Raw genomic sequence first — 19,228 nt, 5'->3', positions numbered from 1 at the left:
TTCCCCCTCCCCCCGAGCTTTTTAAAGAGAGATTAATGATTCTTTATAAATTAATCTCCTTATTTTCCCTCTCATTCTGAGATATCATTAGATCTTTTTGAACATTATTGAGTCAAATTCACCTCTGTTGTAAGATGGGCACAGCTCCGCTGGAGTTGCACCGCTTAAACCAGAGCTGAATGTGGTTTACTGTAGCTTATTGTAATAGCTGGTCTTAAAAACACTTGACACTTGCAATTTAAACCATTTCTCCTTAAGCTAGCAATATCCCCCCCTTTGTTTATTTTGTTAGACCTCCTGAATGTCAATAAGTGAATGACATTCATTCATCGCCTGTGTAAATGAGATGATTGGCATTCTGATGCCTGCCTGCTTGTAGAGATTTCCATTTGGAGCTATTATTTCAGGCTCCCCTGTGCTTGCTCCCCAACGTGTGTAGGCTTTGTAGCTTTCAGCAATTTAGGTATTTCAGGCATTAATTTTTCTCACTTGTGAAAACATGACTTGCATTATAGAGTGCAGCCCCCTGCCAAACTCCTGTGATACTACAGCTTAGCCCATGATATTGGGGAGAAAACGATCCTTTAATATGGATTTATCTCCCCCTAAATTCTCTTAAATGTCAGGACATGTTTTTGTCCTATCAGCCAATGGAGCACATGTTAAAGCTATGAGGAAAACTTACTGCCCAAGTCATGTCTTAGTACAGCATAGATTCCTGATTATAGCTCCCTCTGATAACATGATACACCTCCACCCCAATATAACGCGACCCGATATAACATGAATTCGGATATAACGTGGTAAAGCAGCGCTCGGCGCGGGGCTGCGCACTCCGGCTGATCAAATCAAGTTTGATATAACGTGGTTTCACCTATAATGAGGTAAGATTTTTGGCTCCCGAGGACAGCGTTCTATTGAGGTAGGGGTGTAACACTCTCTCCTTCTCCTTCCCAGATAGGTGGAATTGAGATTTCAGTGGTTTTTCCTCCATGTTCTTACACTGAGTCTGGTGTGGGGAGTAGGTGGCGATGGGATGTAGAGACTGGTAAGTAGGATGAACAAAAGTCACTGAAAACCAGCAATATCCCTGTTTTCTAGGCCTGTATTGAGATCTCTGTCCATTTTTACATGATGTGACCCACACTTAACACAGTGTAGCTTTGTAGCCTTCTCTAATGGCTGGACGATGAATAGACTCCTACTGTTTCTAAGATAATGGGCCTGATTTGTTAGCTCAAGCAATAGAAGCCCCTGCTTTTAGAATCAGTGGTCTTGGGTTCAGTCCCCACAGACCACCTGACCAGTGAGTATTCACCCACGGAAGCTCATGCTCCAAAACGTCTGTTAGTCTATAAGGTGCCACAGGACTCTTTGCTGCTTTTACAGATCCAGACTAACACGGCTACCCCTCTGATACTTGATACCTGACGAGGGACATTGTTGCATACTAAAGCCAGTGATTTTGTCTGGATTTTGTATCCCACTGCGGACTGGCCTTCACAAGGGTCAGTGGATTCAAACTGATAGCAAATTGCCATACCTTGTGAGGACAGGTGTTAGCGCTTTGGTGGTCCCTCCCCCCAACCACCAGAGAGAGGTGGTCTCTCACATTCTGCTCAACTTGGAATAGGTCTACACTTAAAACGCTGCATTGGCGCAGCTGCAACGCTTCAATGAAGACCCTCTAAGCCAATGGGAGAAAACGCTCTTGTCAATCCACCTCCCTGAGAGGCGTTAGCTATGTTGGGAGGAGAAGCTCTCTCACCAACATAGCGCTGTCTACATGGGGGATTAGGTTGGTATAACTACATTACTCAGGGGTGCGGGTTTTTCTCATCCCTGAACAATGTAGTTATACCAATATAGGAATGTAGTGTAGATCAGCCCTCCTCCCTGGCACGTGTGTTCAAATTTACAAGATGGGAAGAAAGAAGTGGGAAGGATGGTTGCTTGGATGAGGAAATGATGGAGTGGGCTCATGTTACAAACACTCTCATAGTCACATGATTCCTGCCAAAACATCCCCTCCCTGCACTCTTCCCACTCTTGATGGCAGGTGGCCCATTTTTTTCATGTCACCTATTGATAACTATAAAATTGTCAGCTAAACTGTGGCCCTCGTGAATCATTTGGATCGTTAAATTGGAGCGTTGCATTAATATGGTTTGATCACTTTCTTTCAGGAAGGAGTTCATACCTACAATCACAGCTGTTGATTTGGTACTTTCCCAACATGTTCGTTTCTCTCACACAGTATCAATGATATAAATCCAGTCTTTGCAGCCTTGTCTCTAAACTGTTGGTGTGGCAACACATCATGCAATAATTCTGGATTTCTGAAGGAACATTCATATGATAAGATGCCTTGAGCTTCAGGGATTCAGATGCCTTCAGGTTCTGATCAACCTTCTTGATCTTTGTTTTGATGGACAGAACATAGCTTTCTTCCCTTTATGGCCATCCATTTTGGGCTATTGTGGATTTGGAGTTGACAGGATTGTGGTTAGAACCTAAAGAAACTGGATGCAACTCCTCTTCTCTGTCCTAAAACTTTCCTAAATTGCTTATTTGGGGGTGAAGAATTGCTTTAAATGTGTTATGCTTCAAATGGAAATTTAGCTTGTTCAAAGAATTCCTGGATTCCTTGAAAGAAAATGCCTTTACTGTGTCTGTTTTCATTTTGTGCATCATTGGTGTCATTTTACCAGGCCATAGAAGAAGTCCTCTTGCCAAAGATGCACTGGCCATGTGTGTGTGTCTTTTTCTTTTTCCTCCTGAAATTAACTACTTGCTACTTTGCTTTTGGTTTCCAGGGTCCTGGTTGGTGCCCCAAAGGCAGATTCTAAATACAGCGCCTCTGTTAAGTCCCCAGGAGCTGTCTTTAAATGTCGAGTCCACACCAATCCTGAGAGGAGGTGCACAGAGCTGGATATGGGTCGAGGTGGGTAAATCTAACACTTTTTTTTTACTTACCTGTGGCTGAAAGTTCTAGCAAATATCTTAGGGCCTGATCCAATGTCCCTTGAAATCATTGGAAAGACTCCCATCAACTTCAGTGGGCTTTAGATCAGGGCTTTAGGGCACACAGGTATAGCACTAGGAACTTGATCCCATTGAAGTCCAGTGGCAAAGCTCCCGTTTACTCTAAATAGTTCACGATTATGTCCTACCTGAGGACTGGAAGCAATATGTTCTTGATGGAGGGCTCTGATTGCAGTCTGTGCTCTCTCTGAGCCACCGCGTCAGGCTAATCTTTTTGGCCAAGCTTTTGCCAAATGATTGTAAACCAGGTTGTTGTCTTTTCCTTACCTGCTTTGGTTTCTTTAGTTTCTGGAGAGGGATGGTTAGAATTGCTGCTCATGTTGAGCAGTTCTGCATTGATTTTGTGTGATTTTTTTCCCCTTCCCCTTCCATTTGAAGGGTGATTTATATACTGTGTTATAAACAGAGTAATCTCTGTGTGTTTGGTAATGGAATAATAACTTTGATTTATCCTACTTGCTTCTTATGCAAAAGAAAACAAACACATCAGTGGGTTTGGTATGTTGTTACATATAATCAGGACTAAGGTCTCATTGTACAAGATGCTGGTCAAACACATGTCGAGACATGGTCCCCTTCCCTTCTAGGGCTCCCAGGCTAACACCCTGATCCTGTGATCTAATCCTTGTGAATAGGTCCTTATGAAGAATCATACATGTTTGATCTCTGTTGGTGAAAAAGAGTTCATAGTAATATTGCTGTGTTTTTGTTAACATGTTTTATTTTAGCATCACTATATGAACTTTTTCCTGACATCAGAACCAGAGAGTGCTCCATCATAAGTTAATATTTAGGCTATGTCTCTGCTGATGGCGGTGTGCAGAGTACATACACTGCATGCCACTCTAGCAGTGTAGACATGAGGTAGACCAGAACCCTAGAGTATGTACCCTACACTGCTCTCTACATGCCCAAGCAGTGCCTCCCATGTCTACACTGCTATTTTTAGTACTATAATATCCCACTGCCTCCCTGCTGCTGGAGCCTTTCCCCACTGCCTCCTCTGTGTCAGAGCCTTTCACTGTTGAGTGTAGCAGCCCACTGCAGTGTGGATGCAACCTGCTTTATACTGCAGCGTATAGCTACACACACCCTACACGCTGATGCAAGTGTAGACAAGGCCTTAGTGAAAGAGGGGTTTTGGCCAGTTATGTTTTGTTTTTATCAATAAAATTCTACTTACTTCTACATGTAAGTGTTCGCAAATATCTGTCTATATATTTAGTTTTGCTAAAAGAAACACTCGTCCCCTCGCCCCACTCCTCGTCACTACAGTAAGATGAGTTAATGGACGTAATGACAGATCATAGAAAGAAAGAGTTGAGCCAACTTCTTAAAAAAAATGCCCAAGTCCCATTTTCTAAAGTGAATTAAGCACTTGTGAAAATGTTACTCTGCCAACACCACAGTACTTTCCCCATGGACTTCAGGGGGACTGATTATGTGTCTGAAGTTAATGCACATGCTGAAAGGTTCACTGGCTTGAGCCCTTAGATTGTAAACTCTTTGGAACAGGGACTGTCTTTTACAGTGTGTTTGTCCAGCACCCAGCACAAGGGGGCTCTCATCCTGGGCACTATCATAATATGTATGAGAAATAATAGTTTGATCAGCTAGCATATCTCTTACAAGGGCACGTTACAGATATTTAAAAAACTAAATGCATCCTCCTCACCTGTCCCTCCCTCTTTTAAGGCAATACTCGGGGCATGCTCTGTGGAAAGACCTGTAAGGAGGATAGAGATGATGAATGGATGGGCGTAAGCCTGGCTAGGCAGCCCAAGGCTGACGGAAGTGTGCTGGTAAGTCCACCCTTTCCCTTGATCTCAGTGATCACTGCTGTGCTGACACTAATGCTGAACATGTTGGGATTAATGTCTTCACTAGTGACTGATAGAGTTCAGGTTTATGAGCAGTGAACTCTGTAGTCCCTTCCTTGAAGCGGATAGAAAAATGAGCCCCAGCCAGAAATGTATTGAGAGAAAGAAGACTTCAAAGCAGTAGCACCTGACTTGTCACCTAAGGGGCTTCCTCTTAAATTTCTGAGTGTTTAGGCCTTTTGAACAGAATGAATGGAACTTTGTTTTTCTCTGAATGCGTCTGCTAGTTCATTTGTTTTACAGATTGTGTACGTGGGGAGCGGGGCATAAGTCAATGAATTGTGTGTGTGTGTGTGTGTGTGTGTGTTGTGTCAGAACTTGTAAAAAATGTCAGATTTAGATATCCAGCTAAATTCTGCTCTTGGATGTGTGCATGAATCTTCCATTAATGAGGTAGCAGAGATCGGAGTCAAGGTTGCTTGTTTGTTCATCTTTGGGTACAGTTAACAGGCAAATATCGAAGACCATGGGAGTTGATGTGCATGTTTGTTAAAGGTCAAAATTTGATCCTAAGGATGTGGAATTTATCTTCACAGGAGAATGTTTCAAATCATGTGAACTTTCACATAAATCACAGAGAAAGCTGGGCAAATACTGCAAAAAAAATCTGTAAATATTTATTGACATTTTAAAATGACTTTGATTACTGTATTTGCTCTTGGTGAGTAGTCTAGCAAACTCACTTACATGATATTTTCACTGAAACAGAAGATTTGAGAAAATATTGCAGAATATTTGTGAAAAATGAATGTCAAGATTGTACTTGAGAATCTCCAACAGAAACCTTTTTCTAAACTAATCCAATCAGAAAACAGTAACCTACCATGTGACCTATGTTTCCAATCAAATTTGGAATACTGAGTATATGGAACACATGGTCAACAAATATTTACAGAATTTTTTTTGCACTATTCAGCCAGTTACTTTAAGCAAATCACAATCAATTTGTGGGCAGCTTGTGAACAGAAAAACCTGAAATTGATAGAATAAATTGTAACAGATTATTCTGATGTAATCACGGGCAGTTGAGCCAAGTAAGACTATTTGTAATAGCAGATAGGTAAGGAGTCCTCAAAAGTAGATATATTTAAAAATAAATACATATCAAATCAACTTTTAAGACAGGAAAGTTAATACCAATATTCTGTATCATGCCACTGCATGGTGCTGAGAATGGTCCACACCTGTGCAAGCCAATAGGCATGGAGGATGCTGCAGTCCTTTGCAGGAAGTACATCAGTGTCTTGCTAAATTGGGACCTAAATCCCCATAGGCAGGATTTTGTACCGCACATTGAAGTCAACGGAAACTGTGGCATTGACTTCAGTGTGTACAGTAACAGCCCCTCAAAGAGCCATTCTCGTATTGGACCAAAGGTAACTCTCTGTTTAGGACATGAAAACTAAATAGAAAAGCCTTTTATAACAAAGTTCTGACGACCATATTTCCTAAATGGGACACTGTAAGGGGCTGGCCCAAGCCCCTCTCCACCCTGGGGCTGGCCTGAGCTGCTCACACTAGCTCCTCTCCCCACACAGGGGCAGGCAGGGCTCCTGTGAGCAGCGATACACATACTAGATAGGGTGACCGTATTTTCCAAAGGCTGAGACTGGCATTGCTGCTTGCTCGAGCCGCTTTCCCCCTCCACACACACATTACTCCACAACTTGCGTTTTTTTGACAAAAGTGGGTATTTGTCCCGTTTGCTTTTGCCAACTGATCAAGTTGGCAAGAGCAAACGGGACAAATGCCCACTTTTGCCAGAAAAGTTAAGACAGGGCTTAAAAAAGGGACTATCCTGGCCAAAAAAGGGACATATGGTCACGCTAAACAAAAATAATCTATAGACTGTAGCTAGACTAAAGTGCAGAGTGGCCCGGCATAGAGCCTCCTGACCTTGGATCTCATCATGAGTCAACGTTCTCAATAATCTGAGAGTTACGACAATACAGCTTGGGTTGCCAGTTCTTTCCGTACTTAAACTGTAAAATGCATTCTCTTTCTCTCACTGGGAAAGGAACCAGGGACAATGCATTAAAACTTGGAGATAAGCCATGTCCCTTAATCTCACTCTTCCCAAATACCTGCCCCATTTATCATGTGTATATGTTTTCTCCAAAGTATTGCCATTTTTTCATTTTAAGTAGCCAACTCACTTGATGACTTTGAATCCTGCAGTATTGAAAATAAAATATATGCGCCCATATGGTAGAGCGCGGGAGGGATTTCAGTCAGTTATTTGTGCACTTAAAAAGTCGCTTGTTGGGCTCCAGTCCTGCAGTGAACTCCACAGAGCCCTATTGACTTCATGCAGGACTGTTTGCAGGATCAGTGTCTTAGTTTGTAAAGTATCAGAGGGGTAGCCGTGTTAGTCTGGTTCTGTAAAAGCAGCAAAGAATCCTGTGGCACCTTATAGACTAACAGACGTTTTGCAGCATGAGCTTTCGTGGGTGAATGCATCCGACAAAGTGGGCATTCACCCACGAAAGCTCATGCTGCAAAACGTCTGTTAGTCTATAAGGTGCCACAGGATTCTTTGCTGCTTTTAGTTTGTAAACTCGTTCAGGCAAGACTTGTATTTCCTGCTATATTTTCTACTGCACCAAGCTGGCATTTAATAAACAACAACAAGGCAAGGTTGCATTCACATGCTCTACTTGTTTTGCATTTCTATTGTGGTTCATTGCTGCACCACTTTTCCTTTGTATTATGCAGGTCCCCACAAATTTCATAGTGCAATGAAACCAAAATGTGTGACCGCAACTCTTGAATTCCACAACGTTCATTCTATTGCTATTCCCTCACCCTCCCTCAGCCTCTAGCTCAGAGCTAAAAACGCTCATTGATATGAAAATTGTCATGGTGATTTTCCAGGGTGGATTTTTCACTGTGATCTCCAACTGACCCATCTCAACTCACAGGACTCCGCTCCTGAGATGCTCAGGCTCTCTGGCTTAGAATTCCTTTCCCATCCATGGGCCAGTGAAGTGGGGAGCTTGTAGCCAGCTTCAGTGGCTCATCTTTCTGGTTTCCCAGGCCTCAGCTACACTGAACCATGCAGGGAGCATGCACTGTAATCAAATTAACTCCCTTTGGAGCGGCAAGCAGGAGTGCAAGAAGCAGCTAGAGGAAGGTCCTGGGATGGTAGGAGACCACAAATGAAAAATGTCAGATTCCTTATAAAAAATGCCAATTCCATCGCATCTTGAAAAAATGCCAACTTCTGCAGCCACAAAATTGAATAGTCTGAGATGAATGGGGTAGACCACGCCTCTTAGAGCTATTGTTTCAGTCTCTCTGCAGACTCAGGCAGGCAACACTGGATTGCTTACACTCAGCTCATATTTTAACAGTTTGCTTTATACCCATAAACTCAAATTTAAAGAATGGAAAGCTGAGATTCTGGAGCAGAACTGTGGTATGGGACAAATTCTGCTATGGCTGAATACACAGGTTTTTACACTATGATTTTATAGAAAGGTTAAAATCTCCAATAGAAACACAGGGTGGGAGCACTGGAAAAGACTGACACAACTCTCATGTACCAGTGAACAGAGTGATGTTTGTTCTTTTTTTGTTTTCATTCATTTATGTGAAATGCTCCTAGCTTTGCAAAGCTTTCAGCCCTGAGTCTGTTTTAAATATTCATGTTAAGCGGCAGCTCACTTTCTTTATCCCTCCCTCTTTCCTGCCCTCAGCATTTCACCTTGGCTCATTCCTGAGCAAGACCTGCTGCTGCTTTCCCCAATTTTCAATCATTTGTGCTGCTTTGGAAGAGATTAGTGGGTTAATATAAGAGAGAGCAGCTTTCGGGAGGTAAAAAAATAATGGGATTTATAATATCACAACCCTTTATTTATCTTTCTATAGCTTAAAAAATACATTCATTTTTTTCCTCCACAATTTATATCCGGAATAACTTTTTTGTTTTTCAAATCCATTCTTTTCCAGGACATTCTGTTCTCTGGTTTCATAGCTCCACTTGAATGTCAGCCTTGAGCTGTCTGTATGACACTCTCTATGCAAATGTATGTGGGTGCGTTTTTGCACTCCTAGTGGAAATGTTTCAGAAGAGAAACAATTTCCTGATCGCTCTGAAAGTAAATATTATGCATTTTTTAAAAACTCTGACTAAAGAGTGCCCAGAGATTAAAATCACAACCAAGTTTGCTTAAAAGTGCAAGTAATTAAGTTCAATAAGCTCTTCCTTATGAGCCTACTAACATACATCTGGCTGTCAGAGTGCCATTATAAACAGCCTTCATATAATGCATGTCTCTCTGTAACATAAAATATAGTACAGAGCTTTCCAAAGCTCCCTGAGTGCTTCATTATGCCTCTGTGTTAACTATCTTATCCAGTAACTACATGCATTTGGTTGCGTACTGAAGATTAGAACAGCAGTAAGTATCACTTAAAGCTGATGATTCAGGAGAGCTCACTTGTGGTGGTGGTCCAGTCCATTAAAACAAAAAGAAAGCAGTGGTGATTTTTAGTGCTTTTCTTCGGGTAAGAAACAGTCTTGACTCTGGTCCAGATTGAGTTTTGCTCTATCCATTCCCTGGTAGTTGGACAGGATGATGCACCTGTGCTTGGTTTATAATGTGTTCCTAGGAGCGTTCAGAGGCTCCCAGAGGCAATGTACTCAGCACTGAGGTGGTAAGATGGAGATCAGGATAGAGCATCTTGCATCCTTCAACATTATGCTCTCCAGGCAAGAGCTGGCCTCCCAAAGGAAGTGCTGTCTTGTCCTCCTTGACTGGAAGGGTTGTGACTGGGATGTGAGGCTGACAGTGCAGCGAGGGGCATCCGTTGGTTCTAACAGACACAAAAGAGACTCCATGAGAATGAGCAGGCCACGTTTGTGATCAGTATAAAGGGATGTGTCTGCGCTGCCTGCAGTGGAGCTATGCTCACTTACACCAGCTGGAGATACAAGTTCAAATTCAAAGCTCTTGCTGTTTCCCATTTCATTTCCTTTGATCCGAATGAGCTGTTTGGGGGTGAGGAGATTGGTGGTCTGTCTGATGGCGAGGCAATGGTAATTCTGGGAGTGAAGGGGAGCTGAGGATGTGTAAGCCAGGTGTTTGCATGCTCTTATGCTGAGACTGCGAGGAGTGCAGAGTCCTGGGTTGTGTCTTGGCTCTCATTGTGAAGGGGTGATTGTTTTTTTCATCAGGAAGGGGAGGAGGATGGGAAGATAGAGGGGGGAAAATGAAATGTTAATTTTGTGCCTGTCATCCTTCTTAGTGATCCTTCCAGTCTTAGCATTCCCTCTAACTCCTTCCCCCCTCACTCCCATCTTATTCCGCTCCCCTTCCCCCCCTTTTCTTTTCTTCCACTAGAATCTACCCAGTCTACCTTTGCTTAGAAAAGGTTCTCCCTGGTGTCACCTCCCATCACCATGAGGTTCTACTTGACACATTGCCTGGCACCTAAAGTGATAAAGGTCTTGAGATTTGCTGTCTGAGCTGCCCTTGCTCCAAGGAACACACATCTCTATGACATGGGTGGCTAGGAGGAGCCTCAAAATTTGGAATTTGTGATGCCAACATTGGCAACGTCAAGTCTTAGCAGTGGAGGAACATGGCAATTGGAGTATCCTTTTTGTAGCAAAGGTAGGGTTCAGAGAACTAAAGAAAGGTGGAAGAGTTAGGTGGGAGAAAGACTGGAGTGGGTATTTTTGATACAAAGAGGTGTCCTGCTGCCTCACGTTTCAGTAACACATGTGATATGATCCATTTAGGCCTGTGCCCATCGCTGGAAAAACATCTACTATGAGACAGAGTACGTCCTCCCCCATGGTTTCTGCAATATCATCCCACCCAACCTCCATTCCAATGGTCGAAAATTGTTGCCCTGTTATGAAGGTAAGGTGTTATTTCTCTGTCATTAGGTTTTCCTGTTGTCTCAAAAAATATCTGTGATAAACCTTCATTAATACACCTCTATCTCGATATAACACTGTCCTCGGGAGCCAAAAAATCTTACCGTGTTATAGGTGAAACCGCATTATATTGAACTTGCTTTGATCCACTGGAGTGTGCAGCCCCCCCCGCCCGAGCACTGCTTTACCGCATTATATCCGAATTTGTGTTATAGCGGGTTGCGTTATATCGAAGTAGAGGTGGTGTACATTAAAAAAAAGTACTGCTGACTCAGGCATCATTCGGCAGACGAACAATCTTGAATTTAAAAAAAGGGGTCAAGAAGATAATTGATTTCCATGAGTAACTGTGTGTGGCCATGCTTAACTGATAGAATAATAAGCTTTTTGGAACAGTATCATGAGAAAACCATCAACTCCCTTATCTGGATGTCACCAGGCATGTGACATGAGTACAGCCACTCTTACTTGTTTGCATGTTTGACGTTATTGATAAATAGGAAATGATCGCACCCATGTTTAAGAAATATTTTCAGTCTGACACTGTCATTTATAGGAGGGGAGAATTATTGCTTAAAGGCTAGATTTTTAGGATACCAGTGTAACAGATTAGAATAAAGATGCCTCTTTCAATTGCTGCTACTTTGAAAAGGTCCAGCAGTGCCTGATGATTTTTTCAGTGCCTCTCAAAATATTGCTATAGTTCAAAATAGATCTGGAATGGCATTGAGAGTGAGAGGACTTGTTTCAGAGTTTTGAACAATAGACAACTTTGCTCATTGTTTGTTCTCCAAGTTCTGGGTGCTTTAATTTTCTGGTTATTAAAAAGAATAGTCTTCCCTTGTGTGTTTTGTATGTGAATTTATATCCAATTTCATTCTTCAAAGACTCCAAAAGACAGCCTTTCCGGAACCCAAAGCAATTAACCAATCCAGAATGCACAGGTATGTCACTAGGGAAGATGGGGTATGTCCAAGCTTTTGCAATTAGCCCTTTGCGAAACATTCAGGAAAACAGCTGCTTGGGTTTCCCAGTTTGGTCTTATATATCTATGCTAGTAGTTCTCAAATGATGGGTGGACCTCCCAAGAGAGGCGCGGGAATGTGTCAAGGGAGGCGTGAGCTGCGTGGTATTTTTTTTATTATTATTTTATTTTTTTAAAGAGCTGGGGCTCGTGCAGATGGGTGGTGAATGCCTGGGAGGCAGCGATAAAGGGGATAGCCTGAGCTCCTTCTCCCCACCCCCCCGACCCAGCCCAATCCCTCACTGGAAGGCAGGCCAGGCTTGGTTCACCTACTCTGTCCCCTCCCCCCACACCCATCCCAATCCCTCACTGGAAGGCAGCAGGGCTCTGAGTGTCAGTCCCAGGGTGGCAGCAGCAGTGCAGAAGTAATGATGCCAATGGGGCACTGAATCTGCTGTGAAAAGTGATATTGACAAATATCACTTTGCCACCCTTACTTCTGAGCTGCTGCTGGCGTGGTGCAGCCTTCAGAGCTGGGCGCCCAGCCAGCAGCTGCAGCTGCTCTCTGCTCTGCCTTCAAAGCTGGGTGGCGGTAAGTGTACTCGGCATGTAAATGACTACAGGCACAAAGAAGGGAGGCCCAATCAAATACGTTTGAGAACCACTGGTCTACACTAATCTTCCCTCCCTCCAAGGACTGAAAAAACACATGGGTTTGAAGGCCAAGATGGAGTTTGATGTGGGCAAGACTTCACTGCCTTTGATTTCCAATGTCAGGAGCAGTTGGTGACAGGCTGGCTGCTGCTATTAGTAAGTGGGGTAGAGTTAACACTGTAGATGTCTGCCAGTTCCTCAATTGCTAATGGATGTCTCTCTCGCTGCTTTGGGTTTTGCTCCAAGCCTAGAGATTGTTCAGACCTAGTACGCTGAAGACAAAGCTCATAACAAAACTGGCAAACTTAGATAAACTATATGTTGCCGTGCGTGTCTGGAGAATTGTTTAACCCACCATGTGCCCAATTCTGATAGGCTGCATTAGAAACCCATGTAACCAATCTCAAAAAATCTTGTGCCTATCTGGAGACGGCAAACATTTGTGCTTTGAGCATCATTTAGAAGGTCCCAAAAATGTTCATCTGAAACGTGTATGGTTTTGATTCCATATTTAAACCCACTGCTTCACTTGAGCTATAACAAAATGTGAGGGAGCCATAAAATCCTCCTATCCTGAATACTGTCTTCTTTTGTTTGCTTGTCTTCCTGTTGGCAGGCTCGGGCCAAGACTATACTTAAGCAATGCATTGCTTATCCTGCAATATTAACTTTTATTACCCCCCTTTTCCACCTCCGCCTCACACGCAGAATCACTTCCAACGTTTCCTCTGAGCCCTTTTCACCACCCGGGTGTTCTTTTAAAAGCTGTCAGTCTGAAATAATTGGAGAGAGGCAGCTCCTGGAAGAGATGATCGCGCGTGTTTCTCTGTGCATCATGGCTTCAGAGTGAAACGGCTGCTAGTCTGACAGGCTATTTGCCAGGAATTGCTAGAAAATAGAAATGTGTGGGCCCAGTATCTGTGAAGCAGCCAGTGGAAAATTGGCAGTTTTGGTGCACTATGCTATTGGCTTAATTTCATTGCATGCTAGAACGAAAATGGGAGGTTTGGGACTGATTTGTTCGTTCCACTGTTAGGCATCAAGTCACACACTATCACCAAGGGTGACTGAGTTTGCTTCTTGTTTACCTCTGTGACTTTCAGGTTTCTATAAAGTAATTTGGCTTATTCTTCAAACACAAGATACTGCTGTGATCAGTCATTGAAAGGATTAACTGGAACCCTCCCTTCCTATGGTCTTAGTTTTTTTCCCCTTAGCCCTTCAGAAAGTAAAGGAAAAAATCCTCCTTTTAGTGAACAGCACAGCCAAACTGAAGGAAAGAAATAAAGAATTTGGTAGAAATAATATATGCACAATGTAATTAAGGTAATTGGAGAATAAGAGCCTCTTCCCACAAACACTTGCTCTAAGGGGCAGTGCTTGAAGCCAACAGGAACACTCATGCTCACAAACACCGTTCCAAGTTATAAGATGCGTTTGCAAGATCAAGCCCTGGGACTTCAGTTACCTATAATTGGAACAGTATAAGATACAATTATATAGGCAGTGCAGTATTTGCCACATAAGCTATAATGAGAGGCATCTAACTGCTGTACATGGAGCAGACATATCGTTAATGTATGCTATGTATTTAGTAATGATTTGCCATATAATACAGATTCAGTAATTAAAAACAAAAGAGGAAATGGAAACTTCCTTACTGAAGGTCAGTCATGAAACAAGATAGTAGTCTTGATGTGTCTTATTCTTCTCCAGTCTCCCTGAAACAGCTGACAGAAGTCTGGAAGCTATTGAGAGCTAATGAGAGCAGCAGAAGGCCTGCTAGTTAAGTGGAATCTTTCTGGCTAGAAGCTAATCTGATTTGTATGAACTGAAGTGCTTTGTGGGGCACAAAGCTAAGGCCTTCCAAGCTATACTCTGACTTGATTGTCCTTGCTTTTAATGGCTGCCAAATGCGGCCTACAAGGAAATTAGGAACCCAGCCATCCTGTCCCCCGACTCACTTAGTGGGCAGAGATAAAGGGCTGCTGCTGCTATAAGAGACAATTTAACAGAGGTGGGGACAGACAGATGAGATGGTTTCCTAGTTCTGTGGTGTAAGGCTCACAGGGAGGTGGGAAACTTAAACAATAATTTCTGGTGGCTATAGAAGGAGAGGGAGGAAGGGCTAGCTCAGTGGTTTGAGCATTGGCCTGCTAAACCCAGGGTTGTGAGTTCAATTCTTGAGGGGGCCATTTAGGGATCTGAGACAAAAATCTGTCTGGGGATTGGTCCTACTTTGAGCAGGGGGTTGGACTAGATGACATTCTGAGGTCCCATCCAACCCTGATATTCTATGAACAGTACTCAACCCCACTCAATCCATCCAAGGGGAGAAAGAGATTTCCTCTCCAGGGACATAGAATGGCCAGTTATCTATTACCAGTTTTCTGAGAGCTATACTCTGATCCCCCTGGCTTTGTGGTATAAACTCAATACCAGGGTGTTAGGCTATAAAGACAACTAGCATTTCCACCCAATGTGCTGAAATGCTGAAACACAGGAAAGAAGAGGTTGGGATTAAATATGTTGTCTTTGGCTCCCAGTGCAAATGACTGAGGACACATCACAGCAATCTGTGTTTCTTTAAATTCTTATTGTGTGGGGTTTTTTTGATGGGGGGGAGCTAATGCCTTTAAGCAATACTTTGTTTCATTTGGTTTGAGGCAGGAGGGGTCAGTTCCTCATCCAGCTCTCTTTTTAGTTGCTATTTAAGGGTCCTTCTCCTGGCTTTCTGAGAGGCAGCAAACAGGTCAGGGTTTATCTTTTCTTTTGTTGTTTTATCTTGTAAGTTTATTGATTGGCAGGAGGTGGATGGAGGCTTTTCAAAGGGGGCTTAGGTACCCAACTCCCATGAAAATCATCCTAATACTCTCCTTTGTGCCTTTTGACTATCTCCCCCTTAGTGAATTTATCTACTCATGGCTCATGCATTGAGCAAGCTGCTCTGCCCAGCTCTGTAAATATTGATTAATTTTGTAGCACTATAAGGGTGCACAGTGCTTTACAGATGAATGAGAAGCCTGTAGGTGCTTACAACCGAAGGTCTAGTCCTGCCAACAGTTATTACTTCATATGACTAGGAAGATAGACACAGGAGCAGGGGTTGGAACCAAGTTATCCTCCAACCTCCTGGCTATGTGATTGTTCTCACACCCTGTGGCCCAATGACTATTTAGTTATTTATAGAAAGTGGAACAACTTCAACAGGAGAGAGTGAGAGAAACTCTGCCCAGAATACTGTCTAGTCCACTGATTAGGACACTCACTCACCTGCAATGTGCGAGACCCAAGATCAAATCCCTACTCTGAATCAGACCAAGTGGGGATTTGAACCCAGGTCTCCAATATCCTGGGTAAGTGCCCTAATCATTCGAGTATAAGGGAGGAGCCACCAGTGTGTTCTCCTCTAGTTTTCTTAAGTCACACACATTTTTTTTTTGTTCAAAACAGTCCAGTGAATTCATGTCATAGTCACTAGAAGTTTCAGGTTGACCCAAAATTGCATTTTTAAGCAAATAAACTATTTGTCTGAAACTTTTCACCCAGCTGTAGTGACAGGCATGCTCTGAGGTGAGGGAAAGCACCCCATCACATCAACTTTGTCAGACATTAAAAAGGGCATTATATTGTAACTGTCAATGTCTTTTGAAATCTTGAACGAGCAGTAGCAAGATCTTGTGGAGAGAACAAGGGAGGCCAATGCTAGATAAGCAGAGGGAGCAGGGAAGCAGAGAGACAAGATCTGTGAATACAGGAAAGAAATGTTGAGCTAGATCCTGGATGAAATGGGGAGGCATTGGAGCTTTCTGAGGATAAAGGTATTATGACTGAGACTCTCTTTATTTGTGAGGAGGCAGGCCACAGTTTTCTGCACATGCTGAAGTCTGAGAATTTGGGTGTGCGGAGGCCATAGAGAAGGCAGTTTCAATGGTTGAGGGAAGAGGAGATGAAGGCTTCTACGAGAGTTTCAGCTACAGTGATATCAAGGCAGTTGCATTTACTAACAGTGCTTCATGGGTGGTGACAGGCAGCAATTGCAGATGAGATGTGATGGGGGAAGAGGGACCTGCAGAAGAATGGCTTTGGGGTAAAGGCATTGGACTGGAAATCAGGAGACCTGGGTGCTAATCTCATGTCTGCCATTGACTTACCCACACTTGTACTGTAGAAGCCATATAGGATATGTCTACGCTACAGCTGGGAATGTCTCCCCCAGCCTGGGTAGGTACATGTGCTAGCTCTGCTTGAGCTAGAGCAGTGTGGATGGTGTGGTCCGGGCAGAAGCATGGGCTAATCTCCTGAGTACAAGCCTGCCTGAGCTTGGGTGGCTAGCCCCTTCTGCTACTTGTTCCACCATGTCCACACTGCTAATCCTAGCTCCAGTGGAGCTAGTGCATGTCTGTCTATGAGCTATGGGAGGCCTGCTCCCAGCTGCAGTGCAGATATACCTTAAAGTCTCCATGCTTCAGTTACCCTTCCGTCAAATGTGGCTAATACCAGGGTACTGTGAGGATAAGTTGACCTACACACATGAAAGTGCTAAGATAACACAATGATGGTATGGCGGCACAATATAAGAATGGAGGTATCTAGAAGAGAGGACATGGCTCTGTGCAGGGGCGGCTCTAGGTATTTTGCCGCCCCAAGCACGGCAGGCAGACTGCCTTCGGCGGCTTGCCTGCGGGAGGTCCTCGGTCCCGCAGATTCGGCAGCACGCCTGCGGGAGGTCTGCCGAAGCCGCAGGACCAATGGACCCTCCGCAGGCATGCTGCCGAAGGCAGCCTGCCTGCCGCCCTCACGGTGACCGGCAGAGCGCCCCCTGTGGCTTGCCGCCCCAGGCATGCGCTTGGCATGCTGGTGCCTGGAGCCGCCCCTGGCTCTGCGCACTGCAAGGCTACTCTTATGAAATGGGCCAAATCAGTCTGGTTTTGAACCCACTTTATTTTTTCCATGTTCTATTGTCAGAGATGTATGTAGTATTCATTCAGATTAAACTGCTTTAATGCCCCCTTTCATTGACAACAGGCAGTATAACAGCCTGCTGTGGTTATATACAAATTCAGAAATTACTTGACTAGATGAGTTCCCCAGTGCCCGCTGATGTAAGGAGAGCATAACCAGTTATTTGTGTGAAATATAGGCTTACTGCTTGGAACAGACAGTATTGGCCATATAAGTGAGTTGGAAACACTGAACTCTGCGCATCACATAAAGCTGTACAGTGCGTTCTATTAAAATGTAAGCCTCAGTGGATGTAGTCCAACGTGTTGCAGAATCATGTCAATCAACAAATCCTACCCACTGTTAACTTTAGAATTAATTTTACGTTTTCAGTTCTTTCAAACAATAATAGGTTCTTCATGTCTCCCCTAATGCTGTATATTGAAGTATATTTTTTTGAATGTTTAAAAACATTAGTCCAGCGGTTAGGACACTCCCGCGGGTTGTGGGAGGCCCCAGTTCAATTCCCCACTCTGCTTGATGTGAAGAAAGAATGTGCACTAGATTCTTCCCCTTCTAGTAAGAGTGCCTTAACCACTGGGCTATGGGATGTTCTTGGGTGGTGTGTAGTCACTTGCTCTCCTTTTGAAGATGTTCCACTTTATATATAAATAGTCATTAGAGCAATGAGACTGGGTTTCCCACAACCCAGGAAGTGCCCTAACCACTGAACAACAGAGTCATTCTCTCTGGCCCAATGTATATATAATATTTATACACAGCAGAACATCTTCAATGGGTGACTGGGGGGTATGTCTACACTGGTGCCAGAAGTTGTCATTTCCAGCTCAAGTAGACATAGCCACGCTAGCACGCTAAAAGTAGAAATGTAGCCATGGTGGTGTGAGCCAGCCTAGTCGCCCGAGTCCATACCTAGATCGTACTTGGGATGGTTAGTCAGTTGAACCAGCGCAGCTGCACTGTGCCCAAATATCTTTCTGGAACTATCTAGAGGTATGTATGCCAAACCTGAGTGACCCCACACGCCTATTTCTAAAGCCTTTATTCTTCCTCACCTTATCTTTCTCTTGTTTTACATTTGTTTGTGGTCCCTCATTTGCAGTTAGGACTTGATCTTGCAAACACTTATGCAAGTGAGTACATGTCCCATTGAATCCAATGGGACTACTTTTGTGGATAAAATCACTTATGGCTGTAGGTGTTTGCAGGATTAGGCCTTTAGATTCTTGTAAGCTCTTTGGTGTGGCAACTGTGGGTGAAATCCTGGCCCCATTGAAATCAATGGTAAAACTCTCTTGATTGCAGCGTGTGCAGGATTTCACCTTTTGTCTTTTTATTTGTCCTATATGGGTCTGATGCAAATTCCTTTGAAATCCGTGGGAGCATGCTTTTGGGTGCTTTATAAATAGTAAAGAGCAATAACGTTTTTAAACCCATGACAGATTATGTTGAAAGGTATCGGTGCAATCTGGACATAACTGAGAAGAAGCAGAAAAAGAAGAAAATATTAGAACTGGAAATATTATGTTTTAATTGACTTTCACCCTTTGCTGTGCTATTGGGACTAATTTATATCCTTATCTGCCTGAAATCTTCTCATTTAATTTTTTGGTACACAATTTGAACATTTGGCAATGTTTGGTTTTTGAAAGCTGAATTGTACAGTGACTTTCTTGAAGAACATGTTCAACTAAACCATGAGCCAACTCTATTAGTTTTAGTGAAATAAAACATTTGTTTATCAAAATGTCAACAGGACTGGCATGCAGCAGTTGTTATAGCTCCTTAGCAGGAAGACATGGAGGTTGGCTGTGCTTTTAAAAAAAATAATAT

The 19,228-nt window shown here is 43.3% G+C and overlaps 1 protein-coding gene across 1 annotated transcript in view; it reads left to right on the top strand.

Moving 5' to 3' along the window:
• ITGA9 (integrin subunit alpha 9) overlaps nucleotides 1–19,228 on the top strand; it is a 293,310-nt gene that overhangs the window by 9,086 nt on the left and 264,996 nt on the right. Inside the window, exons 2-4 of the mRNA XM_045007714.1 lie at nucleotides 2,817–2,944; nucleotides 4,741–4,847; nucleotides 10,672–10,795. Of these exons, the coding sequence (XP_044863649.1) occupies nucleotides 2,817–2,944; nucleotides 4,741–4,847; nucleotides 10,672–10,795 (359 nt within the window). The remainder of the gene's footprint in view (nucleotides 1–2,816; nucleotides 2,945–4,740; nucleotides 4,848–10,671; nucleotides 10,796–19,228) is intronic.

The sequence above is a fragment of the Mauremys mutica genome, chromosome 2, assembly GCF_020497125.1.
Source record: "Mauremys mutica isolate MM-2020 ecotype Southern chromosome 2, ASM2049712v1, whole genome shotgun sequence".
Lineage (NCBI taxonomy): Eukaryota > Metazoa > Chordata > Testudines > Geoemydidae > Mauremys > Mauremys mutica.
This window is presented reverse-complemented; position numbering and strand designations above follow the sequence as displayed.